Source organism: Zootermopsis nevadensis, unplaced genomic scaffold (assembly GCF_977971745.1).
Source record: "Zootermopsis nevadensis isolate Lab colony 2312 unplaced genomic scaffold, Znev_1.0 Znev_ptg000021l, whole genome shotgun sequence".
NCBI classification, from domain to species: Eukaryota; Metazoa; Arthropoda; class Insecta; order Blattodea; family Termopsidae; genus Zootermopsis; species Zootermopsis nevadensis.
The window spans coordinates 19,428,569-19,443,679 of NW_028259153.1; the positions used below are offsets into that span (position 1 = coordinate 19,428,569).

Sequence of the window (15,111 nt, forward strand, 5' to 3'; positions counted from 1 at the left end):
ATGATATATCGCGCAATTCCAAATATCTCATGCACTCACTACGTTTGGAGAATAAGGAAATTAAACGGAAGGTTTACACACGATTTTCACAAGTTCCATGGCATCCTCACAACAAATTCTATATCATGTAATACTAACAATCACTTTTCTGATCGTAAAGTTAGGTCATCTTTGGAAGGAAGGCGTCTACACATACATGTACGACGGTTCTTAGGTTATCTATTGCACAGAATATCAACAGTTTGGAGAGCAATGGCGTCTAGTGGTTCAGCTTATAGTAGTGATGCTCCTGGTGATTTTCATTTAACGTCTTCAATAGAAGACAGTGGCAGTAGATTTAGTACTTCTGTCGAAAAGTGTCCTTTATGCAGTTATAACAGGCGGACATTTTACTGCAAACAATGCATTCAGGAAGGAAGTTTTATTCATTCTAATAACCATTATGCTGAGAGGTACAGAAACGCAAAATATTACTGCATCCATTTAGTGTCATAGTATATATTGCTGAATGGTGTTTAATATATAGCGTAAGTGGAGTAGAATCATTGTGATTGTGATTTTTAAGTGGACGTATTCAGTGTTATCTCTTTTGAGGCCTGAAGGAATCTTGTTTTCGTTTTAATTTTTTGTCATGTAGGTTAAGTTGTTACTTGGGCTTATGTTTTGGCGTTTCATTACATTTTCCGCAGAAATATAATTTTTGAAGGAACTCCCACATAAAATAAGTGCATTTGATCACATATCATAACTTGTTTTCACACACTTTAATACCAAACTTGTTGACGTCATTTCATTTCTGCAGTGAATCTTCCCACTTCAACTGAAAATTTCGTGTGTTACAGTACCAACAAGCTTAAACAAGTCCAATATTCAAAGGGAATGTAATTTGTGTAATAGTGTTGCAGTATAACAAAATGTGTACATAGATTTAATTGTCTTTTAAGGTTTGCTGAGAAGCAATTACATCATATGAGGTTGCATAATGATAGGAGGCAGCTGCAGGAACTGTGTGACATCTTCCTTCAGAGGAATCTGCACTTGGATCAGTTGGTGTGTATTGTTATTTAAAATATGGTTGAAATTAATACTCATGTTCCCCCTTTTTCCCCACTGTATGCTAATGATCAGCAAATGGGTTTTCAGTTAGCTGTGTTTTCATTCCTGAGGTCTCATTGTTTCAGAATATTTTAATTAAAATAATTTACATTGTTTATCAATAATCTTCCAGCGGACAGAAATTGATGCTTGCCATGAACGAATAGCACTGCTACGTATGATAATACAAGAGAAGAGGAAAAATCTTGAAGAAGGTGAGGTTCATGAAAATATCCTTGTTTCATGTGTGTGTGTGGGGTAGTAGTGGTGGTGGTGTTTTTTTAAAAAGATTAGTTCAATCTGAATAGTATAGCTTTCTCACTTATGACAGGCATCTAATACATCCATAATTTCACAAATAATTTTATACTTATGCCTCTTTGACAAGTACAGTCTTCATCCAAATCCAGATCACTGTTTTCCTTTCTTACCACATGCTGTAGATTTCTTGTATCACTTGCCCAAACAGGAGAGAGACCGACCCTCAAGGTATAAGCTGAGTTGGCAGGAACTTGCGTTATTACTTTGCATCTCATATGTATAATGACTATTTATTTCCTTTATTATATAATGGAAAAATGTTATGCACATTACACACACTTGTATATACTATTAACAGACTTATATTACACAATTTTACTTGCACTAGTTTGTTGGGTATCCATTTCAGTACTTGCCTCAGAGTGTGAAAATATGGACTTAGTATCAGACCAAGTCTGAAGGCGGCATGCATTTTAACAGTACGGAACAAACTCTCTTAAGATTCAGAGGGGAAAGTTGGATTCTGCTCCTAATTTTATTGTAGTTTTAATGTTGACACCTTCTTACACATTGTAATCACCTCTGATTTATAACGTGCTTGCCCCCCTTTTCTTAACAGTGTATATTGGGTCAGACCTCTTCTGAAATTTGAGGTTTTCACATTGGTGACCTTAATTTTTCATATTATAAATCTTTTTGTCGGTGGGTGGGAGAATTGTTTTTGATGCACTATCTCATCTATGACAAGCAGATTGTATTGTATCGGCAGTGAAGGAGTAACATTTTTGATGTTGATTTTTGTAGATAAACCAAAAATTGCAAATATGATAAAACAAAGCCAGGATCGAAGAGCTAGACTACCACGGTATGAAGAGCACGTGAATAAAATGGAGCGACGTACAAGTCTGATGGGAATCCATGCAAATGAAACAGCTCTTGCGATACAGAAAGAGCAGCAGGAACTGAAGGACATGATCCGAGCCAGCATACAGCAACTTGTTCAGTACATCTTCCCTATCATACCAGTGCAGCCAGTACCCAGGTTAGAACACTTGTTTAGTACACTTCCCTATCATACCAGTGCAGCCAGAATTTTTGTGCTCTCTTCGTACTTACACAGCAGATGAATGTGTAATGGTTGAGTCTTGTGATCTTCCACATGTTTTGTTTCACAAACATTGGATGGATTTTGACTGGATTTGGTACATGAAGTCTGCATTGAAAGTTGGTGGACAGATTTTATTTTGGTCCCTACCATAATCTGTAGAAATACATTGAACTTCACATAATTTCTGTAAAACTGATTACTGAAAAAAAATGTTCATTGTGTGAAATATACATATCAGTAATACATAAAGTAAAGTAAAGCTGTCTCACTATACGCCATGTAGGTGCTTGGGGGGGGAGAGGCAGTATAGCTCCTACTCATTCTTGACCTCAGCACTAGAAGGGGGTGATTGGTCAGCATCATGCCCCAGCCATGGTTTACCCCCGGGGAAGGACCCCAGAACCCATTGGATAGCAGGCTAGGTGGGCCCCAGAAGCTAGAGGAAAACTTCTCTTCCCCCGTTGGGGATCGAACCCCAGTCATCCGGTCACTATACTGGCTGAGCTATGCTGGCCCATATCAGTAATACACATGATTTTTATTTGAAACATTTTGATATGGTGTGGCTTTAACAAAATATAAGGTGAGAAAGACTAAATTTATTATAATATGTGTTTATAGTTTAGATGCGTCATGTTTGTGTTCAAAATTCAAATATATATTTATTATTCAAGTCTATACACAAACTTTTAAATTGTTGATGTTAAAATTTAAAATCACCATTAATATTCTGCGCCATTCATCGTTATCTCGATGTTACAATATTGCGCTTTGTGTATAGACTTGAATAATAAATATATATTTGAATAATATGTGTTGTTAACTATGTCTGATGACAGGTATTATTTATGTCTGTATTTTTGTACCTATAATGTGCCTTGTTAGCTTTTATGATGTGTACCTGAGGTTCACACAGTAGTCGGGCTATATTTTTTTCTTCATTTCACATTTTGAAATATACTTGTTTAGAATTACTTAATTTAGCAGTAGTTGAATGTTGGCAGCGATGAAGACTGTGAGCAGCCTAGAGATACTGTTACTGCTCTGGCAGATGCAACCCGCACCGCCTATATTCGTGGCCGTTGGGTGTTCACCGATAGTTCTGGCCAGTTACAGCACTGCATTGTGGCACCCTCTTTACCTGATTCAGGGGATTATTCTGCCTATAATGTGTGGGGTAAGCAAGTCATTGTGATTTCTGAAAGGTCCTTGTTTATATATGCCCACTGTTGAAAAGTAGTACAGCCTGGAAGATATGCACTTAAAATGGAGTCCACTATTTTAATACATCAGTAATCTTTGTCACAGTGTTCCATGTAGTGTGCATTGCTTGTCTCGTTCATTTAAACTGTATGCTCAATCTGCTGTCTTCCAGCAAAGTGATGACTTCACAAGCGGTTTAGAAAATTGATCAACCTTGATAATTCTGCTGTTCCTTCAGAAAAATATTGAGTTTCAGCAAGAATTTTCAAAAAATCTTATTGATAAAGATTTCTGTCTTCTGAGTTGTTGCGCTGTGTAGTCTGGTCGATGTTAACCAACGTTTCAGAGGTCATACTGCCTCCGTCATCAGGGCAATGAAACGTTGGTTAGCATCGACCAGACTACACAGTGCAACAACCCAGAAGACAGAAATCTTCATACTCACTGCTGTGAAAACCTCAAATCTTACAATCTTATTGATGTTTTTAGCTTGCACAGTACAGTTGGGCAGAACTTAATAATTATTTGCCTCCTTTTTATTGGGAGTTAGTACCAGAGTTGCTTAGTCCTCGTCTCAACAAATTTATTAAGTTACATAAACCGCAGTTCCTTGTATACTTGTAATAATCTGAATTTCTCACTAATCCTTTTTCATCTGTATATTTGAGTGCTTTGTTTTCAAACGTTGTAATTTATTTGGATTGTGGTCTTTCGGTCTTGTTGCTGTGACAGTCATAACCAAGAAGATCTGGAAATGGTTGTAAGCCTTTCAATATGTTGCATAAACACAGTTCTAGTGGAAAGTGCATATTACATTTACTTAGTCTTATTTTTCAGTTGTAGTTTAGGTTTGAAGTGTCATTTTAATGAGTTTCTGTGTTTTCTGCCAGTGGCTGCTAACAAGGATGGTGTTCCTGGGGGAAATAGTGAGGGCATGGAGCACAACCCAGCGTACAACATCAGTGCTGCATTAACCTACACCACTCAGCTTGTCAATGTGCTTGCGTTCTACTTAGATGTTCGGCTGCCTAACAAGCTGTGTTACAGGTATTGCAGACTTGAGAGAAACATTAAACTGGTGGGTTTTCCCTCCTGCAACATAAAGATGGACGGTGTTAACATGGATATTCATGTGTAGTATTTTAGTAATGAAAAAGGTTAGAAATGAAGAGTTGAAAATTTTCAGAATTTTGTACATATTTTGCCAATTTTTAGATCTTACTGACAAATTACGGATAATTGGCACTGCTGCCTGTATTTGGGATGTTTCATGGCAAATCTTGACCTGAGTATTGGCTATTTTGACTGGAAATGTGGTTTTTCTTACTCCCTTGATATAAGTGCTAGGGTAATACCTTAAACTAGGTTTGGGACTTTCTGGCGTCTATGTAATTAATCATTCATAGTCTTCATTAGCTACTCTTTACTTAGCAGTTGACAGTAAATCAAGATTAAATAAATAATTAAAAAAAATTATTACTTTTAGTTAGCAGTATAAGTGAATATTCATGAATAAGGTCTCAGTTTGCATTAGATATATGTGCATAGAAGCAGAATGACTTATTTTATTTTTAAATTGTCAAGGTTAAATTTTTTTAAATACATTTAGCTGCACTGTAATAATACTTCTGTAATGTATCCAAAAAATGTGCAGTTCTTTAGTAAGAGAATATTTCAGATTGGGTGGATGAAACATAAATACTGCTACCTTTATAATAGAGGTAAAATATTTTCTTTCTTGTTTCAGTGATTTCTGTGGCCATGAAATGACAGATACGCAGTTTGCTCACAGAGTTGCGAAGCTCAATTCCAATGTTTTGCATCTTTGCTACACCCAGAATGTTAATCCCGAGTTGCTGCATCCAGCACGCACTCTGCACAACATCCTTCTCTTGCTCAACACCGAAGTTAGTGATCTCGGAAGGTATTTAATTTCTCAAAGTGAACAAAAGTGGAAATATGTGTTCCAGTAGAGCGATAACGTTTACATATGCGTTTCACATGAATTTGTGTTCCTTTATAGTCCTGATTTTAATTTATTATAGATACTATTCAGTTTAATTGTCCCGCCCCGTAGCCATGTGGTCTGACTTATCATGCTTCAGACCGGTGATACGGAATGCACGCTGGTTCGAGTCTCGGGGGAGAAGAAATTTTCTCATGAGCTTTCGACCGGTGTATGGGACCGGTGCCAACCCAGCATCGTGAGGAAATTGGGGAGCTACATTAAGTAGCGTAATCCGGTCATGAAAACCAGCAATGGCTGGGGGTTCGTCGTGCTGACCACACGTCACCCTATGTCTGGTTGGATGATCATTCACTTCTGCTTAGGCATGTGAACGTGAGGCCAGCAGCCAGCTAGTCGGCTTTGGCTCTCAGAGGGCTGTTACACCACGGATTATTATTATTATTCAGTTTAATTTGTCACCTTACCTGTTTTGTGCTCAAGTTTTCAAAAATGAGCATTAAATTATATGCCTTGATTAAGCTAGTCCTGACTAGAATAAACCACTTCAGTAATTGGAGCAGGATGTTCCCTGTGGCCAAAAAACAGGTGATTCCAGAATTTTTTGGCATTATTTACTGTTTCGGGACAGAAGAAAGGAGAGAAATGTGATTTCTATAGGATTATTGTAGTTCATCCTTCCTCCCAGACACAAATATCATTTATGAGATACATTGAAAATTGGTGTCCGAGGCGGGTTGTGTTAGTGGTATTGAATTTGTGGGTTCTCCTGCCATTGTGTTGGGTTATAAATACTTTAATAAAATAATAAATTCAGGCCATTAGGCAGGAATTTAACATATGTGCTGTAATGAACATAGGTAATTCTTTATAATTATTTTGCAGACAAGGTCCATTGGAGGTGAACCCTGTGTTGGCAAAATCTTTAGAGGATCAGTTAGCACGTGATTTGGAATTAGGAGAAGATTCTGGGTCAGAAGATGAAAGTGACACTTTGCCCTTGGAATGGGAAGCTGTGAGTAAACTTCTAATCAGGTTTAATACATATTTAAAACAAAAAGTTCTCCAAAGAATTTATTCTGCCTGCTGTCCTTTAAATGCTTCCATCTCTACAGAGAGGCTGACAGGTAATCATATTATTATAGTAATAGGAAAACTTTTATGACATTGTCTTGTTATGCATAAATGATTGTAATCATGGAATAATTGTGTTATACTTAAATTATTATAACCATTGACTTTGTAATGCTATCAAAAGTGATTCAGGGATTTGCAGTTTGAATTATAACCATAAAACTGCTGTCTTCTACTTCTTACTAATAATTTTCACGACCCTAAGGTGTGTATTTTTATCTGTCCCTCTCTATGTGTTTTGTTTTGATATGATTAGTCTGAGCTACTGAATGTTTAAATTAACTACATTCAGACGATGATTAAAGAAACAGAGACATCTATTATAAAATGTCTGAAATTGCAATACATCAAGATCCTTGTGATAATTTGTGACGCTGAATAAGAAAATAGCTAACAGAACTGTTTATTATGTTATAGGTTCCCCATGTTTCATGCCCAGAGAGTGTCCCTGGTCCAAGCCAGATGTCACAACAGAACTTCACAAGCACACAGCAGGCGACAAGTATGGCAGGGGGACTAGTAACCAGTGCTGCAGCAAGCATTGCTTCCTTATGGAGGGGTTGGACTGGTACAAAATAATGTAAGCATACTTCATTCTTCTTCTTCTTCTTCTATGGCTCTCCGGTCCGTATTCGGTCCATGGCCTCCTCAATTCTCCTCTTCCATTCGGTCCTGTTAGGTCCGTCTGTCCGAGGCTTTGTTTGAGGTAAGCATACTTCATTGCAGTAGTTTTATAACCAACACTGCATGTTGTACAGATTAAAGATTACGTTTGTGATGATATTAGGAAAAGAATAGATTTAGGTAATGCTTACTATTCATTTCAGAAATTATCATCATCCTGCATTTTTTCAGTACACTGTAGATGGAGATATATTTGACAATATATTTTTATTATTTTGCTTGTATGGTTGTAAAACCTAAGCTCTTAGTTTAAGGGGAGAATATAAATTACAAACATTTGAAACATGGTACACATTAAAATGTTTGTAGCTGTTCAGAACTCTCCTAAGCAGCACTAAATAATGTGTTCCAGGCACAGTTCTCCCACAATTTTCCCTACATTTCTCGATCTTCTGCGATCGCAAAGCTGAGTCCCTGATGAAGGTGACCACCTCCATCTAACACCAAAATCTAGAATTGTAGGACTTTACCATCATGTCTTCTGTGCTTATTGGTCATGAGGAAACTTTAATTTGTTATTCATATTATGTGATAGAAATGTGATGTACAAATTGGTTTTGTTGCTAGGTTCATCAAGCGAAGTACTGTCGAAGAACCAAAGTTTGTTGGAATGTTGGAAGAACCTTTGTGCTTTCCTCGATGTGGTAGCATTTCAATAAACAGCAAGAGAACAGTTCCATTATTGATAAACATTTGGTTCTGTCATTTCATATGATACTCTTGTTATGTTTTAAATTGTTTGTATTCAGTGTTGATAGGCTACTGAATAATTACCAAGACTTGTAATTTTGATGTCAGAGTATTTTTTTTATTTACTTAACATTGATTATTTGCTTAAAGTGTATATGACTAGAACTAGAAACATTTATGCATTTCTACTGCTAAGTTCGTCTGCTGTTATGCGAGGAGTATCTTATTGGGCTTTATATCACCAAAAATTGCTGCCAGCTTTTCAGATTCTAATCTTGGGACTACCAACTTTGTTTTCTACACCCTCAGGTCAGTTACTTGGTGAATGCAGACTTTTATGTAAGTGCTATTTTAAAATTTGACTGTAACCTAAACATTGTAACAGGAAGTGGGGTCCAAATGTTAGTTTTAATTAATACACACAGACATTTTTTTATGGTTTTTATTAGCCTGTCAGAGCACACATGCAAAATAAACATAGAAATATAGATTACATAAAATGCCAGTCATTATCTCTGCCTGCAATCCCAAATTTCGGATTACAGTGGTCTTTCAGACATTTTTATAAATTTCCATTGTTCTAATGGATTCATAATTGCAGTATGTGTGTTTTGTATTTATGTAACAACATAAATTTTAGTACCTAACATGACTACGTGTCACAGTGAAGCGATCTTCACTGCATCGTATCATACTCCAGTAATTCTCAGAATACTGAAGATTTATGGAATTGGGTTAGTTTCCAAGTATAGAGCGTGATGTGTAATGTAAATATAAAATTCAGACAATTTCCAGATTTGATCATTTAATCATCACCTGCTGCAGGTAAAAAGAAATTTTCTATAGTTAATGTACTGCAGGATTTATTAAATTAACCTTGAATTTTATTAAGAGGAGTATGTTTTATACATACATACATTAATTTTTTGTACAAATTTTAAGTGAAAAATTGCTCATTAGTTATACAGTGGGATATATTGCCTTAACCTATACCATATGGAGTTTACATGCCCAAATGCTCACTTCTTTGTGAAATCAGGTCTTCCCCATGACCCCAGTCACAAACTCGGAGGACAGATGTGTGCAACCACAGATGAAAATATCCATGGTTGGATAGACATTGTCCCACACATACTTTAAAGGTTTAGTTGATTTCAGACATATTCACAAAAATACAAATATCACGTGTCTTATGTGACATTTCGTGCTGAATATAATCACTGTGTCCTCACAAGATAAAGGTGTATAAAATTTTATGATGAACCACTTTTATTTTTTGTATTTTCTTTATTGCTAAAAAAGATTGTATAGCATTTTCTCCCTTTCCATTCTTATTCTCAAAGGTCATTTGATATTTGTTTATAATAATATGAATACTTCTGATGTATGTAAACAACTTACATACTGTACAATTTTTTACATTTTATTTATAACATCAGTGAAGTGCATACAGTTGTATTGGTAGTTTATATTAGGTTGTGCATTAATAATCCCCCAGTCATTTAAGTATGGTGTAAACCTCGCCAGAAGACTGTCAGGTAAGATATTCTGTCATGTCAGTAGTCTTAATTATGAGTAAATTTTGTTAGTACTATTCACTAAAAGCTGGTAAACTAGTGCTCAGTTACTGCTATTTACAGTGCCTACACATTTTGAAGGCCATGATGTAAAATTACATTAGAAACTTGTATATATGAGTAAAATCAATACAGTTATATATGTTTTAATTCTGTTTTATAAAGGATTAATGACTTCTGATATGTTGTGCCATGTAATCCAGTATATATGAACTGGTGTTTCAGTAGGCAGTAAACACCTCTGAAATGTTGGTCATATCTTGCAGACTACATGGCACAACATCCCAAAAGGCAGCCATCTTAATGCTCATTGCTGTGAGAACATAAAATCTCACAAATTAATGAAACTTAATCAAAATGTGAAGGGTCTAATACTTCAGTTAAATAATGTGCTTTGTTGTGTGACTATCAAGATTGTAAAACTGTATTTGAAAAGGGTTGGCAGTTGTGCATTCTTTCTCTCTACACATCTCGAGTTGTAATGCTTTTGCTTGCTGTGATGATTATACCTTGTAATGGACATCGTTTGTGAACTTTATCGCCATTGCTTCAGACAGGTTTAGAATGTGGATGTTATTACCCCCTTCCCTCCTAAGATTTTCAAACGAAAGGAATGAGTGACTGCAGTGTCTGCGTCTCTGCTAAAGGTATGGTATGTAAACATTGTTATTCCCAGTGTGTTGTTTTTAATTTTTTTTTTTAGTTATCCCTTTGGTGCAGATGTGTCATAGCTGGGAGAACTGAATGTAATACTAATGGTTTCGATAGAGATGTGTATGAATATATGTGAATGATTTTAAGACTATTTGTTTTGAGTCCTGCAGTATTGTTGGGGTGATTAAGTCAAGAAGAATGAGATGGGTGGGGCATGCATGGATGGTTCAAAAGGTATGCATCGGGTATTGGTTGGGAAGCTTAAAGGGAGGAAACTACTTGGGAGACATAGATGAGAGTAAAGTATCCAGCCGGATCTATGGGACATGAAGGCGATTGGATTTTACTGGCCCAGGACAGTGACCGATGGAGGACTGGCTAATTCAGTAATGAACCTTCCGGTTGTAAGATTTGAGGTTTTCACAGCGGTGGGTATGAAGATTTCTGGGTTGTTGCGCAACAACCCAGAAGGCAGAAATCTTCAACCTTCTGGTTATCATTCGCACGTTCTTGAGGCGATCTCATTTGTTCGACTTGTGGGCAAGTAGGTGTGTCACATCGTTCATGTGACAAACGGTCCGACCACTGCTGAAGAGCGATTCGTTCGCATCAATCACGAATTACTCCCCTGTGAACGAGTCGAACTTATACGAGAAACAAAGTCCCCACACGATGGGGATGGAATGTCCTTCAGTGACTCGCCCAATTGGGCCGTCATTGATGCCTATATTTATGTTTAATTATCTTACACCTAACACATGTTGACACTAATAGATACAGAAAGCACAAAGAAGTCGAATTTAAATGTAACTAATGTAGGAAAGAAGGATTTGGGTATGTTCTATTGAATAAAAGTCTCAATTCTTTAATTCGGTCGTTACATTCTATTACAGCCTGTGCGTAAATGGCTGTAGGTGAATGGTCATTTACAAGCCTATATATACAATAACCGAGTTTATTATTAATTTTTACAAATTTATTGCCCTATATAAACATGTGCTACTCAGGCTTTGTATATCGAAGGGTAAAAGCTCGTGTTACCGCGTTGCAATCGTGTGTGAAACGCATAATTGCGCAGTTTTTATGTGTGATCCGTGAGACCCGCAAATCTCGGAGAATAAATTTACTGATCAAAGCGAGGCATGCACATCTTTCGCTCTCCCTGGCTACTTTTATTTGTATCTAATGGAAGATTGTCGTAATGTGGGATTGGCAAAGTAATTGCAATGTCAGATAAACTTAGGTAAAAGGAAGTCCTTCGGAAATTAAAGTGTTTGCTTGTAGCCACGAGCTAGGAGAAGTGAATAGAGATTGTTTAAATTTATAAATGTACGTGCGATGATTCTAATGGGAGCAAATTAGTAAATGTCTGCAATGCCGTTCCTGTCATAGTTGAATGCAAGAGTATAGCAGTTCATGGTGTATTCTGTCACATTAGGCATTTGGGTAATTTTATATTTATTTATATTGCACGTGAAATGGAAATATTATTTTTAGTGAACCCATATCACGCAATTTGGAAATGAACGTACACTTGTAAATTATGCAGACATATATTTGCGAGAGCTAAGCATCTGAAGTCAATTTTGTTTGGTTAATGGTAATAAGGTGAATTATGTTTTTATTGCTTATTTAGAAAATGCCATTTTAAGTCCAAGTTTTCATAATTAGTCAGCGTTGTTCTGTTCAGAGTGGGCACTGGAAAACGTATAAGTCTCTTATATATATAAACGTTATGCAGAACATAATTTTTTTCTTCTGGGTTGCGCCGTGTAGTCTGGTAGAAGTTAACTGACGTTTCAGATGTCCTTGCTGCCTCCGTCGTCACCCTGATGATGGAGGCGCAACAACCTATAAGACAGCTATCTTCAGACTCACTGCCTTTATAACCTTAAATCTACTTCATATTTGGATATCTCAGGTTAAAATTTCAGTCCTGAGACTGGCTGTCTGTTAACATGACTGGTTTGTAGACATAGTGATAGGTTAAAAAGCAACCTTAAAAGTCTGTTCTATTTATCATTTCCTGGTAGTTCTACCATACTATTTAAGGTATTCAGATATTTGTTATAAAAAAGTGACCAATTTAATGATGTAGTAGAACGAACATGTATTTTTCATAGATGACAGGATTTCTATGAGAGCATCAGAATTTAATGAGGGAAGGTATACAGAAGATTTAGGAAAGAGTTGACATGTAAAGAAAAGTGCTTATATCAGGACAGGAAATTTGAAGAAATTTTTGTTGATATTGTAGTATCCTGATGGGACTGAACTGAAATACAGAGAGACCAAGTTAGAATAACAAGTTTCTGTAGTGAAATTCAAGGTTAGGATCACACAAATGTGAGGCAGGATTGCTAACCACGACACAGCTTTGCTTGCCAAGAGGAGCTGAACTCAGGGCAGAAATAATATTTGTATGTAGCTTGATAATTTCTGTTTCAGTTTGGAGTTATGGATAGCTCATTACTGAGAAGGTCTCACTCTATTGAAGATGAAGCTGAGCTTCAGAAGGATAGTGACAGTGATGATGGTTTACTCTATAAGATTATAACCTCAGCAGAGAAATTTCAGGACTTGAAACTGAAGGAACTTCCCCTGGTCCATCAGACAAGAAAGAAATCTGAGAAGTGAGTTTGTGTTGGAAGGCTTAGTGTTTTGTAGTGCACATTAAGAAAATTTGTTAGATAAGGGACTGGATTTGAACACAATGAAACAAACTTATTAGTCATAGACACTAAGGTTAATTCATCCAATGCCCAATGCAATAGAACGTAATAAAATTATGTTTTCTCTGACATGCTTAATGTACTGAAACATAAAATTAAACTGGTCTTTTTCATTGGGGGGTCATACTGAAAGACCCAATTCTAATGATCACAATTTTTTTTGATGAATCTTTGCTTTCTGAAAATGTCTTAAGTAATCTCTTTTTCAAGTTCCCTGACCCCCAATTTTTTTTCATAGATCCTTAGGTTTTTTGAGCACAGTATTTCAGGAACATAAGCTCTGTGTTTCAAAAGGCTGGGCTGTGTGCATAAATGGCAATTAAACGGCCCATTTCATGTGTAAAGCCAGAGATTTCCCAGCAAACCCATTGAAATTTCCAAGCGTTATCCATCTATACTCAAACGTAAATACACACACTGAATATTAATTTTTTTTATTTTATAGTGGCAGTACTTCAAGCTTAGTAGATCCTGATGATTCTTGGATGATTGGAGGATCATTGGGTTCAAGAAATACAGTGCTGAGGTTCCGATGCAACGCCCTCTCAGACCCCCCTGTTGATCCTCCAGCAAATGAGCTTCATATGACCTACAAGACAATCCAGGCAGAAACCAAACTATTGTCTGCTGTTCTCCATTCCCATGGCATGCGAGAAGTGAGTAAGAAAATTAATTCTTCCTTATTATTTTTACATGTTTGGAAAGAGGAACTTTAACATGGGAAATTTTTATTACATATATGTCGTGCTCCAGAAATATACCAATCTCACCACAGGCAGGTTAACATGTTGGTGGCCAGTGCAGTAGTGCCTGCCTTTCACCATCTATACTGATGTGAGCCAGATCATGATCACGGGGTGCTGACACAACGAGACAGTGCTGGGAACCTGAATATCATCTCTGGTACATCACAGATCTTATTCACCTTCAGAATACTGCTGTGTGTGAGCAAGAATTGTTGGCAATTGTTCATGCACTAAAGAAGTTTAGAATCTGTGTGTTTGGATGAAAGATTATGGTCCATACCAACAAGGCCTTGTTTCTATAACGACATGCCCTAACATTGAATCATGTAACCTGGAGGTTTTGCTGTCCAGCCATGCCAGAAGGCTCCCATTCTTCCCTTTCCTTCCATATTTCCTCATCTCATGGATTGAGGGATGAGTAAATGAGGGGAAAGGAACAAAAATTATGAGCAGTATACCTGTTAATAAAAAATCATTTTCATTGGGCAATTATTCTCCAGTTTGTTCAGTAACGCATCTCTGACATTGAGAGTAGCTGTCTGGTGTGCTTTCTCAGCTTCATATTAGTCGCATGTCAAGAAGTCTGTGCCCATTCCGAGTTTCACTCATGTTTGCTACATGCTATAATTCTCACAAAGTCCAACAGTTTCATTTCCAGTACCGTCACTGATATTTGTACTGTTTGTGTCACCTTTCTTCTACTGTACTCATAATTAAAGTGCATTTACTCCTACTATGATCTCATACAAGATAATTTCTTTTTTATTCTCCTCATAGCAGAATATATTTTACAACTGTCATGGGCAGAGAAACCTGCCAGCAGATACACTGTTAACACAATCTCATGATGACATTTTGATTATATACAGAGTAATGAATTATTTATTTATTTTTATGTGTAAAGAACAAAAATCAAATTAAGAAATTTATCATTTTTGTTCCCATTTCATACCATGCAATGTTTAGTTTCTAAATATGTCCTACAACAATTTTTGTATGAAGTCTACTGCAAGCTAAATCAAGCAAATTCTTTTTTAAGTGGTGAGTAGATTTAAGTTGTATTTCTGGAGCTATGCATATAAAATTCTAATCATTTCAGACAAGACATTACTTATCAATTGAATTAACATGTGTGACAAAAGTTCTCCACAATGTAGAATGCTACTGTATGGGGTTAGTGGGTCAGTATCTCATATCTTGTGAACTGTGGGTATATCTCAATTGAATATCAGATCAAGGTTAAGATATTAAAGGAAGTTGG

The 15,111-nt window shown here is 36.5% G+C and overlaps 2 protein-coding genes across 4 annotated transcripts in view; both read left to right on the forward strand.

Annotated features, from left to right (window-relative positions):
• Positions 1 to 10,238, forward strand: Atg14 (autophagy related protein 14). Its single transcript, XM_022061422.2, has 10 exons — positions 1 to 452; positions 945 to 1,050; positions 1,229 to 1,310; positions 2,161 to 2,398; positions 3,469 to 3,641; positions 4,558 to 4,714; positions 5,415 to 5,591; positions 6,519 to 6,648; positions 7,185 to 7,347; positions 8,019 to 10,238. Exons 1-9 carry the CDS (start codon positions 1 to 3, stop codon positions 7,344 to 7,346), a joined length of 1,677 nt encoding a protein of 558 aa, XP_021917114.2. The 3' UTR covers position 7,347; positions 8,019 to 10,238.
• A 1,280-nt stretch (positions 10,239 to 11,518) lies between these two features.
• Positions 11,519 to 15,111, forward strand: part of LOC110828599 (Tubulin tyrosine ligase-like 5) — a 35,019-nt gene continuing 31,426 nt past the window's right edge. The window contains exons 1-3 of one of the 3 annotated variants that reach the window (XM_087353042.1): positions 11,519 to 11,818; positions 12,821 to 13,005; positions 13,550 to 13,760. In XM_087353042.1, the coding sequence (XP_087209168.1) occupies positions 11,789 to 11,818; positions 12,821 to 13,005; positions 13,550 to 13,760 (426 nt within the window). In that variant the 5' untranslated portion in view covers positions 11,519 to 11,788. Of the gene's footprint in view, positions 11,819 to 11,855; positions 11,981 to 12,820; positions 13,006 to 13,549; positions 13,761 to 15,111 lie in introns of those variants that run through there. The other 2 variants (XM_087353044.1, XM_087353045.1) reach the window with 2 other exon arrangements.